Genomic DNA, 15,895 nt, shown 5'->3' with positions numbered 1-15,895 from the left:
ATCCCACTGAGCACGAAGATATTTAAAAATGTTCTTTTTTATGTACTCGGGGTTTGTGTCCCGAGTCACATTTGACCCGTGTTTACTAAAACGGATTTGAGATTGGTCTCACCTCTCCGAAGGTGTCTCCCTGCATCATTTTCATCGTGTGAAATTGACTTTTATATCATTCTCATTAACAGGCCATTTGAGCCACCCCACCCCGAAAAAACATCTGGAGTGAGCACTAACATAGTTCTCAGTCCTTTCAGAATTTATTTTTCTACATGTATAACATACAATGGTTCCTTGAGATCCTGAAGTTTCAGTCGTTCAACGCCTACACTCCAAAAATCCATATCTCAAGTCCCCTTTCGCCATTGGAATGAATGGAAATGCCATTAATGCATTCTAGCCCCCCACCCCAAAAAAAATCCTATTTTTGGTTTGTTTGAACATAAGTGAAATTAAAACTCTATATTCTTGTATTTTATGAAAAACGGAGTAAGAACAAATTAAATAGAATGTAAAACATGAAAGTGGGTGCATCATACTTTAATGCTACCATCCAATTCAGTGTGGCGCTCCTTCTGGTGTGCCCGCTTTGGCCACCGGGAGGCAGTATTTTATAACGCGGTCATGCAGACACAACCGAGGGACAATCGACTTCTTCTGCTACGACTCAGTCAATTGCTGTCATGCGGGCCATTTTTCATATTATGACTGTGACTATTTGGTGATCTGTTCCAACATTTTCTGTTTAAATATCTGTTGCTCAAAGTGTTGTAAAATGGCCTCTATTAATGCTAACTCTGAGCATGTCATGGGCTTTTCCACTATATGTTAGCATAAAGCTAGCGGCGGCTGTTCTGAAGGCAGTTTTAAAAACATGTTGTTCACTTTAAATCCTGTCCCTTGTATCGAACCCCCCCCCCCCAAAAAAAAATGCTGGAGATAAAATCTCTGAATTGACTTCACAGGGTCTTTAAAACAACTCTTCCCTCGGATAGAATCTCTCCAAAGTCTTGAGGACTTGGCTGTGGTTGGCTTCAAGTGCAGGACTCTTGGAAAGCGTGGATGATGCTGTTGTAGGCGGGCGGCGGCGTCTGCGACGGCAGAAACCCCTTGAGTCCGTTCCCGCCCAGCCAGAAGGAGTGGCGCTTGCCGGGAACCAGTGAGGCCGAATCGGCCGAGTCCTCGGGCGGGCTCACCCGGGTGTCCTCTCCCATCTCCAGACTGCCTTTCCTGGGCACAGGTCGAAACGTGGACGTTTCCGGTCCCGGTTTGCTCCCCAGCGGCCCCACCGGCTCCAGCGAGGGTTGGCGGTAGACGCCGAGGAAAGTGCTGCGGTAGAGGCCCAGCTGGCCGTCCGGTGGGATTTGGGAGCGCGAACATTTGCCGGGTGTCTTGCGGGAGCGTCGGGTGATGCGGGCGGTGGCTCGGCGGCGGGACGCCCACGTCAGCAGGACGTAAACCAGAGCGCCCAGAAGCAGGCCCACCAGCACCGACAAGCAGAAGGCCAGGATCATGTCGCCTGGATGGAAGACAATGCAACAAACAAACGAAAGGGGAATCGGTCCCAAAGAGGAGTCATTAAAATTCAAATTTAACACAGATTTAAGAAAAAAAAAACTCTTTGTGGCTTTCCTAGGTTGCTTGGGATATTGTCCAGCTACACTGCGAAGCGCCGTCCAAAGAGTTCTGAAGTATTTGGCCAAATATGAGCAGGTAATGATTCAGATTTCATTCTGCTTGCAGTCACGTGATTACTAAATGCAAGGGAACCACTTCCATTGAGAGCCGGGTGTCCCGATATTTATGACTGTCGACGGAGGAATCGTTGCAGAATACAAACGAACGTAGAAAATTACAGGCTCCGTTGGAAGTAACACAGTTGCCCTCATCATCTCTTTAAATGACTTGATGCTTATTAATTGTGGGGGGTTTTTTTGTTCTCCTTTTTGGGATTATTTCGAAGTGAGTTTTGAATTTGTCAATGGCGCATCCAGCCCACGTGGCTCTGCTGCTGGAGTTGGCATGTTACATCAAACCTTAAATCTCCTCCGCTGATGTGTGGGTTTATCGTGCCTTGATAGCTTCAGGATGATTTAAAAAAAAAAATCGATTGTCCAAGTATATTTTTTTGCAGCCCGTATGTGCTGCATTTTGGCTATTCGGGCATTGTAGCATTTATGAAATAGTTTGAAGAGGATATCGAACATTTAAAGAAACAGAGACAAAATGAGAAAATGGAATCAGACTGTAGTTTATTCGTAAAATAAGCAGGTAATGAGACATGTTCATAAAGGCAGAAAAATATGTATTGATTTTGTTTCTGGCTGTTGTTGAGAAATGGCTTTTGCTTTGCGTAGTCGAGTTTTATAAACGTGAAATCCTCAAGTTCCTTGTAATTGAACATTGTGCTCAAACGGTTTGGCTATTTCCTCTCGCAGTTCATCGTCACAACTGCACTGGAATCTGGTTTGTAGAATTTTTTTTTAGGACATTTTATTCCCTTCTATTATTGCTATCAATGTATTTATTTTAAAAAAAAATCTGTTTTTCAGAATTTTCTTTTAAAAAAACATCTTCATTTGGCCTGGAACATAGTAGGAGTTTAAAAATCGATTTTAAAAAAAGGATAAAGGTTAAAATTTCTCCTTCTAATTGTATTTTTTTTTTAATTTACTGAAAACCTGTGAACGTTTTTGAAGTACCAAACAAACATTGTAGGAGACTTCTCGAGTTATAACTTTAGTAGCTGCCAAAAGAAGCAATACGAACCCGCACAGTCCTTGAGGTCAACATCTAGCCAGCCAGCCACCAATTGTTGATTACATCGCATGCATATTTATTTTTTTTTAAAAAGTCTCCACTAATGAGTTGTTATCTCCAAAACATTTCATAGAAATCAAGCAGCAGAGCCGCTCTCACCCGTATTAAAGGATTTGAGGATTTCCACAAGGGGATGCGTTTCATTCTGGGCCATCTTTGCGAGCGTCTTTCCTCCCGACCTTTAAGAGCAGCTTCTGCTTCTTGCACGACTTTGTCCAGTCGGTCTGGAGGAAACTTGGCAGTCACGCTTCCTTCCCCCTCTTTTAAAATTAGCATAGCTTATCTACGTAGCGCTGTTTCCCTTTGGCGTCGTTTCCTCTGGATCGATCGCCTCCTTGACGAAACAATCCGCCCCCCCCCCAACACCACCACCACCACGGTGACTTTTTTGTTTTATCTGATGCTTTTCTGGCGATTTTCCCTTCATAAAATATGCTTCGAAAATATTGAAGCCAGTTCATAAATATAAAGCGTCCACCACTGGTGACTCCGCTCGCTATCAAGGTCCCAGTGGGGATTTCCTTCCATTGTTTCTGTTTTCCACTTCACTCCGGCTCCAAACCACAAAAGAATAAGCTTGGGAGAACACTCTGTATTGCGACATTGTGTACAATTTCTTTATAACTTCACATTGCGTATTGACAAATTACGGGGAATTCACTCTTGGAAGGCTTTCTGTGGCCATCACCAGGTGTGAAATTAAACAAGCTAGTATCTCTTTTGTTAGCTCACTCTTTTGGCAAATTCCACCTCCATTTTGCCAGATTGTGACATCAATAGTGAGGCTAATGAGCATAAGCGACACAACGCGAAGTTTCTCTGCCAATCAAGTGGCAGCCGCGGCGCAGTCAGGTCAAAAAGCCAAATCTTAAACAGAGTTTCGTATTAGCGCATAGAATTCATCCGATTGAGCAATTTAGAAAAATGCATTATTGCCCCCCCTTCCGCCCAAAAAAGGGATCGACTCGCTGCTTGGGTCAATTTGACCCAATTTTCTCAGTGTATAATGGAACCCCGTGATGGAGTGGGGTTTCCCGTTAACCCTTGACATCTCGAGCAATAAAATGTCACATAAACATTTTCTTCCTATCCTCATTTTTTCCTCCTTTTGCTTTCCTTCTCTTTCCAGGTGTCACATTTGTTCCCTTTTCACTTGTATTGTAATGTATTGCTTATTGGTCAAACGTGACTCTTCTGAATTATATTTGGACAATTCCATTATAAAGTGTCTGTTGTTAAAAATAAAGAAGTTTAATAAAAAATCAAATTATCAAATTTACACCGCCTCCTCTTTCCTGGTCCCCATCTCGTGCGTTCGTCGCGTTACCATGGCAACCGGGCAACATAGCCTCCACTTCCGGTGTGCGAGTTGCCACGGGCGAGCAGAACGAATCCAAACGCAGTAAGAGCTAAATCTTCACGTTTGTCTACTTTTCTATCATGTTGTCGTCCAATGTTTTTGGGAGCGTTGACTCCATTCAAGTGTCGTTTGTTACGTCGGTGTTTATGCGCGTAAACTTCGACCACGTCATCATTCGAGAAGTTGTTTGTTTGTTTTTTAATGGATGCTAATAAGTTTCAGCTAGTTCCTCATTAATGGTCAATTCTGAACTCAGGTTGCTGTCCTCCAGCATGGTTAAACAATACAGCTCGTTACAGTTGGTGCACCTGTGATCTTTTTTTTTTATTATCGTGTACAGCAAAAGTGGCAATGTAAACACACTCAAGTAAAAGTGCAGTAAAGTAAGAGTGCTCAAACATGAATTCAGCTCCTTTACGATACGGTATTGTATCATTTTATGATACTGTGGCATTTTATGATGGGAAAAAACGGACAAAAAAATGTGACTATCCAGCTGTATTTGCTTTTAATTTTATTTTTGAAAACAAGATTTGTTTTCAAAAATAACCTTTTACTGACTTACATCTTTACAAATGTCTGCTTTACTATTTTTTCAATTCTTTTTTTTTTTTTTTACAATTGTACTCATCTTGTTAAAACGTATATATCATTGAAATGAATAACTAGTGGCATCAATTTAACAAACATTTGTCTGCTGCAGGCCATGACAAATGCAGGCACAGGCATTGGACGGTGGAGTCCATGACGTAACTGGAGCATCACAGGCCACGCACACTCACTCTCATACACACACACACACACACACAATATCAAAGACAACGTCATGGCCTGTCCGAGGCGTCGTGTCACTGGATGTGCGGACATCGCGAATGTGATGCAAAAACTGCAGGGTGAGTGTCTGTCCAATTATTGACTTCAACTGTGTGTGTGTGTGTGTGTGAGTTCTCTTGTGCTACTGCTGCAAAGGGGTGTGCTGCTGATTCAGTGGCTGGGCTGCGGGCCAGTCTCAAGTCTCTCGGACACACACACACACACACACTTGAAAAGGAGACATTAAAAGGCAACATCACAGCGGCCTCGAGTCACTTTTTATCAAAGTGATTTGGTGAAAGCCAGTTCAGTACCTAAAAACTCCTGCTCTGAGGGTCTCCATTTTATTTGATTTTTTGCGATGCATATTCGTCCACTGCACTCGAGTCGCTTTTTTGTCCAAGTGACGTGGTGAAAGTTAATCCAATACTGTATCCAAAATGTCCCGCTCCAAAGGTATCACATTTTTGCATACAGATTAGCTCTTGACATGCTAACTTTGCCAAGGTACGGAACCTCAGTCTAGTCACATTCTAGTGCAAGTGACCTTATGACAATCGGTCCAGTTCGTAAAACCTCCAACTCTTCTGTTCCATTTGGTACCCTCATGTTCTATTTAATTTCACTCGACTTTTTTTTTTCTTTGTTTTTTGGTCTGTATGGAACAAACGGTTTATAGTCATGTGTAGACAAATGTGTCGCGGTTTTGAATGCAGGCGAGGTTTGCACAGGAAACGCAGTCATAGCAGAAACGGGGCCAGCAATTTGGCACCTCAACCGCAAATGTTTCATAACAGTCACTATGGTGACTGGTCAATATCGACAAGTGTGAAGTCAACCCCTTAAAAAAAATAAAAAATACACGCCAAATTACTCTCTTCATTAACGGTTGTCATGGTACCTATCGCAGTTGTCTTTGTGCACACCCGAGACTGGTCACCAGCCAGTCACGTTGACAAAACAAGCTTTCATGTTCACATTCACCCTGATGGACACCCTGGCTTCCTGTTTAGCACGGTTCTCAAAAAGGGATTAGGCCACGGTATTGGATGTATGCTGCACAAATAAACGGAAAAAAAATCATGAGTAAAGTTTTGTCCCTGTTCGGGAGGGCATGCGAAATTCCCGATATGTTTGCCCTGTGATTGGCTGGCGACTAGTCCAGGGTGTGCCTTACCTCTCGTCCCAAAGAGAACGACCATTCACACTCACGTTCACGTCATCGATTCAAAACCACACAAGGCTTTCATCACCCCTGCAGTACTCCTAATATACCACTAGACGACAGTGTCGCTCTGCAAACATGACCTGTTTCCCTCTGCATGACTGTCAGGCAGCCTCAGAGTAATTTTCCTTTCAAGTATTCTAGAAATCCATGTTGTCATTATGAGGGTTGTGTGTCGATTTTTTGAGAAAAAAAATGCGGAAAAAGTGAACTTTATATTCACAGCCTTCACGAGTTATGTTTGATACAGCCTATGACATCATCACTCCAGTGTCAGCAACATGTGCCGGACTGAGCGCCAGATCTCGGTCCTGATCTCGAACCTGGCCTCTTCTCTTCGTCAAAGCGGGTGAAGAGAGTCAATAGTCATTTCAGAACCAAAATGGAGGCGGCCGTGCCCGACATGACCTTAATGGATCAGCTGAGTGAGTGAGTGAGTGAGTGACAGTCTGATCTGTGTTGTCTCTTAAGCGGTCGAGTCCTCTGGCTTGAGCGCCCCGCTGTCTTTTAATCATCACTGCGATATCAATGTCCTGTCGCGTTGAATGAATTCCATCTGCTTGGATATGATGGTTCAGTGATGGGAGATGGGAGGTCGCTACACGCGACGTCCTCAAGGACGACGCCGGATGTTCACGTGCTAATCTCGTCCGACGCTTCTTTGGCTAGTCCATAGCGGATTGAAATATTCTGCTTATATTCTTGCGGTTGTTTTATCAAACACAGTTGCGTGAAGAATATTGCGTCCCGCAGACTATTATGTGAATTCGGGGAAAATCGCAATCTAATCACTTTTTTTCTAACAGTATTTCCTCAAAAGCAATATGACTACAACCATAAACATTGCGACGATTCGGAGGAAAACGTTTTCTAGTAAGTTTACAACTTAGTTCTTGTAGTGTCACCATTTTTTTCCCCCCGTTACATGTTTTGTTCTGATCTTGAGACATTTTCTCAGGATGCTTTTCAACTTTATTTTCGGAATACTGTGGCCGTTTCTTGTCAAAGTACATCTGTTCTCGTAGTTTTCTGTTTTGACAACTTGAAAACATGACAACTTTACTCTCAGAACATTACAAATTTGTTTCCGTGCAATATTGGCCCTTTTTTAATGTTACAAATGTTCCTTTTCGTTATATTCCACGTTTCTCATCTTTTACTTGAGTCTTTTTTTTTGTAGGCCAGTTGCAGCACCAATAATAGAATCAGCAGCTCTGATCTATTTTTAGCAGAAAAGCTTTTAGTTTATCGGTGGTCTTGAAAGAAAAAAAACGAGCTCAACGCTGTCGCCCCCCCGGCCGCACCCCCCATGCTCCCACTATACTCTGCCACTATTGTGTTCTATGCACAAGAGTAACGTTAAGTGAAGAGAGAATAAGCAAAGCGCGACAGGGGAAATCCCGCGGTGGATTGTCTGGGTGGGGGGCCGTGTGTGTGTGGGGGCGGGGGGTTCTTTTGCTGTCAAAATGGCAGAGTGGGAGCAGATGGTTGACCCGCCGCCACATCAATTCATTATTGAGCTTTTTGCCTTTGTTTTCAGTTGAATTCAATTTCGCCAAAATGACTCCGGAGACTTCATTCAATGCCACAAAAATAAAATGCATTCGTTGTAAAATATACGGCCTGTAATCAATAAATGTAATATCGCAAAAGTATAATACTTCATACATTTAGATTTCCACATGACAAATGTTATTCACAAATTACTTTGATGATTAATTGACACTGGAAAAAATGGCGTGTTGAATTGACCTCATATCATTTTGCATAATTGCCCAAGTTATATTTCTACTATTATCAAATCAATTTGAAAGAGAAAAAAAACGAATCTGCTCGCAATTTATTTATTTATTTTTACGAAAGAATTTAAGTATGACTTCGGAAAATATGCGTTAATAGGCAACTGACTTATTTGCATTTTTGGAGTATATCTCTCATTTTTAATCAATAAAAACTGGATAAAGTTGTATCGCTGTAGGCTAATGTAATATTTTTGTCCCAAAAAAAGTTACTTTTATAATTTTACTATTTCAAACGCTAAACTGGTTTTACACAACTTTTTATGAATACGAATTCATTACAATTCAATCCATTTCCAAAAAGTCAAAGTAACTGAAAAATGTATATGAGTTGGACATTGATTTTTAGCCATGTGAATTTTTCATTTTGAGTTTTTTTTTTTGGGCTGCAATCATGTGTTTTGGTGGTTGTGAGGTATCAGTCACAACGGATTAGCCAGAGGAGCCTCTCAGTGAACCAAACCACGTGACGTCCTCGTTTCCTTCCCCCTGCCCGCTCGCCGCCGATTGGCCGAGCGGCTGATGTGGAGCCAGCCCCTGACGGTGCCCTGGCGAGGACGGCGCGGTGCAGCGGGGGGGGCTGTGCGCACCCTCCGCATCCGCGGCTCCTCCGGATGGGAACGCCACGGCGGCAGGGGAGGATGACATTGTAAATCAGCCATTCGGGAACGCGTGAGTGTGTGTGTGTGACAGAGGGCAGGAGGGGGGCTCGTATTCATCCCAGCCAGCTCTTTTCTGCGCTGCTGCCTGCTTTGGGGGTGGGGGTGGGGGGCGTGGGGACCCGGAGTACCCACTGTGGATGTTACTCCTTTGACACATGGGCCTGTCGAATGGCTCACTACAAGGACGTGTGCGGCGGGAAGACCTCCTTGAATCTGGTCGCCGGATTCTTTCAGTATCTGCGGGGTAAGTCCGCGCCGTGTCCTTTCAGCGGGGATGCAGTTCCAGGAGAGTGCGTTCTAATTGGCCGATCTGTTGACGCTTCGGCGGGCATCCCGTGTGCATCGGCTCTGGCGTGGTGACGTCTTGGGAGCGTGACTGCTGTTTCTTCGACCAGTTTGGTAGAATTAAAAAAAGCAAAATAAAAGAAAAGCGAAGCGGCTGCATCACGCTTAAGGGGCCTTGTGGTCGCATGAATAGAACCACAAAGGAGGCTGCTACTAATCTCCTGGCGTGACCTCTTTTCGAGACCGGTGTATACACAGTGGCTTGGCATTGCTGCCAGCTTGCTGCTGCAATGCTCCCTGAAGGCTAATTAACCTGACGTTGTGTGAGGATGGATGGATGGACATACATACGGGGGGGGGGGGGGGGGGGTCGGTCAGCGCTGTAGTGGGATCTAAAGCTGCGTCATGCTATCCACATTGATGAAAACGGCATCATCAAACGTCAGACTCGTCAGTTCACAATCTCTCAAGGCAGAATTTCGGATCCACTGGTTCAGGTGTCGGGGGGGGGGGGGGCAGCGCGGTGAGCTAGTGGTTAGCACGTCTGCCTCACAGTTCTCATGGTTCTGAGTTTGAAGATGAGACCGGATTCGGTTTGGTTGGTCCGGTCTGAGAATCAAACTCGGATGCGGACTGAACCAACTGTGAATTAAAAACAAAAACATTGTGTTTACATTCTGGCACCAAGTGATCGGATTTTTGCAAACGTATTTTTATGCTTTTGCATTAAATGAGTTCAAGTGCACCTCGGCTGGATTGCCATAAAATGTCTTCTGTTTTTTGGATCACTTGGCATTTTGGTCAAAAGGTGCCAAACCATACGAGGAGAGCAAGCAGCAAGTTAACAAAGCCGTCGGGTTAACCGAAGGTGCGAAAGCACCCCGAGACGCTCGGTTTGAGTGAATCAAAGCGATCGTCAGTCATATTGCTCAAACAATGGAGCCTGATTGATTTAGATTGATCTGCCGCGCATGGGCCCCAGGCGGAGTTTATGACCGCATGCCTCATTCCAAACGTGTCTTGTTCTTCTCTTTGCAGATGAGCAAGAAGCCGTGCAAAAGAGAACCTTCACCAAATGGATCAACTCTCACTTGGCGAAGGTCAGGATGTGACTCATCGCGGCTGGACATTTTACACTTCTTGAAAGAACTCATTTGCTCAAATGAAGTGGAATCGCCTTGTTAATATTCCACGTGATTGTCTGGGCTGAGGAAAAAAAGTCGACCGCAAAAATTTGCTCATAAGAAAATGTCTGCCTCGAAATGAGAGGCGGGGTGATGGGCAGAGTAATGGGTGGAGTTATTGTTCGGAACATCGGTTCGCAAGAAGACTCCGCTCTCGTTATGATTATTTTTGCTAAGATGGCGGTCATGATCATTACTTCTCACAGTCATTAGGAAACGCATCAATACTCCCGTGCACCACTTTTTCTATAAATCTCTTCCATTGTTTACATTTTGGAAGCAAATTTATTGTCATTGCGCATGTCATACAGAGCAAATAAATGACATGAACATTTAAGACCTGTCCAAGAAAGACAAACAAAACCAACAATGACCAACAGAGGGAGACAACGTGGCGCATGACGGGTCGCCAGACGGCAGGGGAAGAAACAAAACAAGTCTCAAGCTTTGCTCCCAGGGAGGGGCACAGCATTAACCCCCCCCAAAAAAAAATAGCTCACCACACAGCCATTAGTGTCTGAATGGCTGGCAACAAAAGTGAGTTCACCCCTATGTAAAAATGTCCAAATTGTGCCCAAAGTGTCACTGTTTTGTGCAACCGCCATTATTTTCCAGCACTCACCAAAGCCTCACAGGCGCTTGCTTCTTCCAGTCTTTTTTTCGCAATATGTCGCTGTGTGAAATATCCTGCGTTGCTGGGTTCCGTGTGAAAGGGCTGTCACAACTCGAATGCGGCAATTTGGCGGCATCTCCTTGTCTCTGAGAGCGTTTCGAGGCGGCTCACAAGAAGAGCCTCTGCAGCGGAACATTTTATGGCTTGCGGGCAATTCCTCCACTGTAATGGCCGCTAATTATGGCGTCATCGTAAATAATGACTTCACGCGGCTTTTTGCAATATCCGTGGCGGTGGAGCATCCGCCGCGTCTGGAGGAAAAGTCACGCCGTGAGATGGGATGAATCGTGACTGGAGCTTTTATATATATTTTTTCAAGTTCGGACGAGTATCCTCGCGTACATATGCCGGCTGTACCAAACTGTGCTGACGTGGGGGGGCGAGCGAGTACGTGCACAGTGATGCAGATGGAGAACAACGGGGCGAGGACATTTCCCCGCAGGCCGTCGTCGATTCACTTCAAAAATAGCGCCTACTGTATGTTATGCGCCGGCTGCCTCGTTTCAAGCATAACAGCAGAGAAGACGAACAGAATTGTCATTTTTTTGGGCCTACGCTTGTTCAAGTTGAAGGATTTCCCAACGCGAAGGAACTCACTCTGAATGACTTGGCACCTTTTCCGCCGCTCGCCGCAGTTTTTTTTTTCCTCTCCGACGTCCTTGCCGTTTGTCAGGCGATTATTTCTTCGAGATCTTGGCCTCTCGCAGTTGGACTCCGTCGTCGACTGCGTCCATGCCTGGATGTCACACGCGCGAACTCCATCGCTTTCCAGCAGTCACAATTACAGATTGAACTTTAAATTTTTTTGAATTACCGCTACCTGAAAAATGTGTTTATTTATTTCTTTTTCTCGTTTGGTGTCGATCGGCCATCAGAAGGTTTGATAAGATAAGATAAGAAAACCTTTATTAGACTCACAATGAAGAAATTCCCAATTTACAGCAGCAAAGTTTTTGGGAGAGAAAAAACAAAACAAAACGCTAGCCGATGACCGATTCGATCAAATGAAACATTCACTCTTCAGTCGACCCCCCGCCCTCGCATTCTGCATTCTGCATTCTTGAAATATCTGTCCAACTGCTCTTCAAATTGCTGCCGGCATGTGGGCTCTGTCTCAAAAACCCGCAGTGAAAGAGTGTGAAAGGGAGAATTCTTTTTTTTTTTTTTTTTTAATGTCCTGCTATCAGCTGGCAACTCATTCAGGGTGCAAGCCTCCCTCTCCCCCGGGGGTCAACTGGTGCCCCAATGAGGATAAGCGCTGTATTTAAAAAAAAAAAAAGAAAGTGTGCCACATGCTAATTCCGGACGTGCCGCCCGCCCCGAGGCGACCGCGCTTCTGTATTCCCGTACAGAATTCTCAAGCAGATGTCTTCACACCGCTCGCTCGGCCAACCGAGCGGTGAGAAGGCTGGCGATCGACGCCAAGTCAAGAACCTTTTCATTAAAGCTTAGCACCGCTGAATACGTTCTCATTTGCAAGACGGGGGCCGCTCAGCCACCTGTGCATCCCCTTGTCTGCGTGCCCGCGCGGAGGGTGAGACGATCTCAGCCGCGGCACCCGAGACCGGGCGTCGAGCCATCGCCGAGGGAACGCCGCCATCTTTGCGGCCGCGGGGTGGCCTGCGGCGCTCGTTGCTAACGAGCCTGTTTGTCACTTGCAGCATTTGGTCCGGCGTGGGTTTGGCATACCAATGTCCTTTCGCAAGCAGCCCCCCCACGACGCCCAGTCCAATTCAGTCTCAGGTCGCGGTGGCAGAGCAGTCTCAGCAGAGCAGGCGCCGAAGCGTTCGTCTCGTCCCGAGGTGCCTCCGGGTCTCTGATCTCGTTGTTCTTGTCTTGCAGCACAAACCGCCGCTCGAAGTCAACGATCTTTTCGAGGATATTAAAGATGGGGTGAAGCTCTTGGCTCTCTTGGAAGTGCTGTCGGGTCAAAGACTCGTAAGTCGACTTTTTCTGCTTTGACACAACTCAATTGCTCGAAATACTGTGCAGCCTTTCACGATTCCACTCCGAAGCGCTGGTGACTAAAGATACTTTCATTTTAAAAGCAAAAACCAGAAGAGTGTCTTCCACTTTCAGTTGTGTCAAGGTCCAATCTTGTAAACCGGTCACCTCGATGATCCGCAAAGAACCGGAAATACTCATCTTACTGCAGTTTGCTCGTTTTGCTTCTGAAAAAGGAGATGGGATTTCGCTATTCAGGGCGCGAGTTGATCTCGTCGACTCAACTCAACTCAAGTGTATTTCGCGAGCACTTGACAACACTCAAGTGCTGCACTTGGAGCAAAAATAATTCGTACAACACACAAACAATAAATAGTAGAAAGCACGAAAGCACTTACAAGTACCAGTCAAGAGGCAGGCAGCAGCATTTTGGACCAACTGGAGACGCTTCATGGAGGATTGGCTGATTCCAAAGTAAAAATCCGTTAGTCCTCCCGTTGAGATGTGACGGAGGCATGATTGATCAATTTAAATTGAAGTATTTCAAAGTGGCCCTTGCATCCTTCCATTTTTGTGGATGTGGCCCTCAGAAAAAAAAAAAAAACCTAAATGGTACATGATGTAAAAAGTTTTGATGATGTACGATGTGAACTTCACCAGCCCTCCGAGCAAGGCCGCCAACTCAAGAGGATCCACTGGGTTTCCAACATCGGCACGGCGCTCAAATTCCTCGAGGGCAGGAAGGTAAGCACTCGGCGGCTCCTTTCACCGGTCAACCACTTCTCGTGCCACCTAAGCGGCATTGCCGTAACCGCTATTTGTCAGCATCTGCACGATGCCTCGAGTGCAGAGGCGCTCGGCAATTCAGAGAGGAGAGCGGCTCATCGTTACGTAATCTCCGTCTCCGAGTCCTTTATGGCTGTGTCCCTTTATGGCGCCGTGTCCCACTTTGCGCTTGGATTTGCTCTTGTGGAGGCAGCGCTTGCGTTTGTGGTTGCGTGCAGCAGACGCGTTGCCCTATTGCGCTTCAGAGCGGTGGGCTCGCAAATTTCTGCAAATGCGTAGTTCACGCAAAATTAATCCGGTGGATTAATTTCACATTTGATGGGCGGACAGGAATTCCAGAGGCCCAACTATTCATGCTTGCTGTGCTTACATCTGCTTTTCTCTCTTGGAAAGGAACAATTTGTAAGCGTCCGCACAAGCTAGCATCGCTCGGGGCAACAATAGTGTCACCCAACGTGTAGAGCGCGCGTCAGGCCTAAAGTCCTGGTGATGATGTTCTTTGTGTCCAAAGTTTACAGACTATTGGGATGCAAATCGATTTGTAGTGATGCTACGTGAGTTAGCATGTCCGAACAGGAATAGCTTGCATACTGTGACCTGCTAGCTTGTGCCGATCGTTCCTGCCGTGCCAACTTTGGAACCACATTAAACTCAAGAGGCTTTTTTTTTTCTCCCTCCGAGGCGTTAGCAGTGAATGCCACGCGCAATGCGCTCCCCCAGGGAATAAGTGATGCCCGGCTTTTGTTTCAGATCAAATTGGTGAACATTCACGCGACGGACATCGCAGACGGACGCCCGTCCATCGTCCTCGGGTTGATATGGACCGTCATCCTCTATTTCCAGGTACAGTGGGCCCTCATTTGAATTCTTCGGAATATGACCGCGATTTTTGGAATTAAAAAAAAAAAAGTGCCACCGGACGACATTGCTCCGAGTTTTTCCTTCACCTTCATCGTTTCCTTCACCAGATTGAGGAGTTGACCAGCAACCTTCCAGCCCTCCAAGCCTTGTCGGCAAGCAACTCCTCGGTGGAGAGCTCCGAAACAGGAAGTCCTCCCATGAAGAGAAAAGTGGTCAAGTTTCAGAGCAACGCCAAGAAGGCGCTGCTCCGATGGGTGCAGAGCACCGCCGCCAAGTATGTCCAACTCCAGAACCTTTCTGAAGGCCAGAAAGTAAGCGAGCGCTGCCGACTTGAACTTAGGTCGCACCACCAAGTCTTTTTATCATGTCATGAAAGTGGTCGTAAGTAGCCGGACAGAGAAAATCTTGCAAGATTAACTCGATGTGGAGTAGCCACTTCAAAAAGGGACGGACTGCCTGAGAATCAAACCACTATCGGGTTTGCGGAAGACATTTTCTCACAAGTACTTAGTTGGGTTGTCTGCGTCATTTAGCAAAACATCACGGCTAGCCTGCTAGCCGACGTCAACTCTGCGGCATGCTAGCAACAGAAAAGTCAGTTCAGGAGCCGGTCTCAGAGCGACCGCGTCTAATTTTGAATCAGCTTTTCTGTTGAAATGTCAATGATGGCCGCCGCAGGGTCGAACTTCTGAGCCGTTTTCATTTTCAAGCCCAATCGCTCCGTCTTGATCAACGACATGTACGGGTTGATTTTTCTCACGGTGCGTTCAAAGATCGCCGGAGCTTTTGCCACCCGGAAGTGTGTGTGTGTGTGTGTGTGTGTGTGTGTGTGTGTGTGTGACATCATAATGAAAATGTCTCGAAACAGCCCCGAATGAATACGTGTTGACCTTTTCGCCAGGCATCACGGGATCGAGGTGAAGGATTTTGGTGCGAGCTGGCGCGACGGAGTCGCCTTCCTATCGGTGGTGCACGCCATCCGGCCCGACCTGGTAGACATGCAGGCGGTGCGCCGCAGAGGCAACAAGGAGAATCTCGAAGAGGCTTTCGCGCTAGCGGAGAACGAGCTGGGCATCCCTCGTCTGCTGGATCCTGAAGGTTGTTAGGAGTGTGTTGTTTTTTTTGTTGTTGTTAAATTTTCCTACCACGTGCGCCTTTAAATCCCGTGGAATGATTTAATTTCCAACATACCTCTTCAGGACCAGATTTTGACCTCATTTGTCGAACCGCTGCTCGAGATCAATCCTGTTTGTTGATTGTTTGTGTCGCTCTGCAGACGTGGACGTCGACAAGCCGGACGAGAAGTCCATCATGACGTACTTGGCGCAGTTCCTCAAGCTCCACCCCGACCCTCAGCACTCGGAAACCGACGGACAGCACGATGAGGTACCTGCTCGTACTCGTGGGCTGACGCGGCGATTTTCATTTCATGATCGTTCGCGTTTAAAAAAAAACAAACAAAAAAAAAACCCCAAACGCGACTTGTGCG

At 46.0% G+C, this 15,895-nt stretch overlaps 2 protein-coding genes across 8 annotated transcripts in view; one reads left to right on the top strand and one right to left on the bottom strand.

Moving 5' to 3' along the window:
* Window positions 1–232: 232 nt before the first annotated feature.
* myct1b (myc target 1b) lies at window positions 233–3,409 on the bottom strand. Its single transcript, XM_086127539.1, has 2 exons — window positions 2,914–3,409; window positions 233–1,513 (listed from the first exon to the last, which is right to left on the bottom strand). Exons 1-2 carry the CDS (start codon window positions 2,966–2,968, stop codon window positions 1,029–1,031), a joined length of 540 nt encoding a protein of 179 aa, XP_085983665.1. The 5' UTR covers window positions 2,969–3,409; the 3' UTR covers window positions 233–1,028.
* A 1,485-nt stretch (window positions 3,410–4,894) lies between these two features.
* syne1b (spectrin repeat containing, nuclear envelope 1b) overlaps window positions 4,895–15,895 on the top strand; it is an 83,966-nt gene continuing 72,965 nt past the window's right edge. For 3 of the 7 annotated variants that reach the window (XM_086126939.1, XM_086126937.1, XM_086126934.1), the window contains exons 1-8: window positions 8,518–8,917; window positions 9,997–10,058; window positions 12,658–12,753; window positions 13,420–13,503; window positions 14,296–14,388; window positions 14,514–14,680; window positions 15,308–15,504; window positions 15,683–15,792. In XM_086126939.1, the coding sequence (XP_085983065.1) occupies window positions 8,842–8,917; window positions 9,997–10,058; window positions 12,658–12,753; window positions 13,420–13,503; window positions 14,296–14,388; window positions 14,514–14,680; window positions 15,308–15,504; window positions 15,683–15,792 (885 nt within the window). In that variant the 5' untranslated portion in view covers window positions 8,518–8,841. Of the gene's footprint in view, window positions 5,068–8,491; window positions 8,918–9,996; window positions 10,059–12,657; window positions 12,754–13,419; window positions 13,504–14,295; window positions 14,389–14,513; window positions 14,681–15,307; window positions 15,505–15,682; window positions 15,793–15,895 lie in introns of those variants that run through there. The other 4 variants (XM_086126936.1, XM_086126941.1, XM_086126940.1 and 1 more) reach the window with 4 other exon arrangements.

This window comes from Hippocampus guttulatus, chromosome 13, assembly GCF_054856545.1.
Source record: "Hippocampus guttulatus isolate MCC_2025c chromosome 13, RoL_Hgut_1.0, whole genome shotgun sequence".
NCBI lineage: Eukaryota > Metazoa > Chordata > Actinopteri > Syngnathiformes > Syngnathidae > Hippocampus > Hippocampus guttulatus.
The sequence above is the reverse complement of the archived record's forward strand: the minus strand, read 5'-3'. Positions and strand labels throughout refer to the sequence as shown.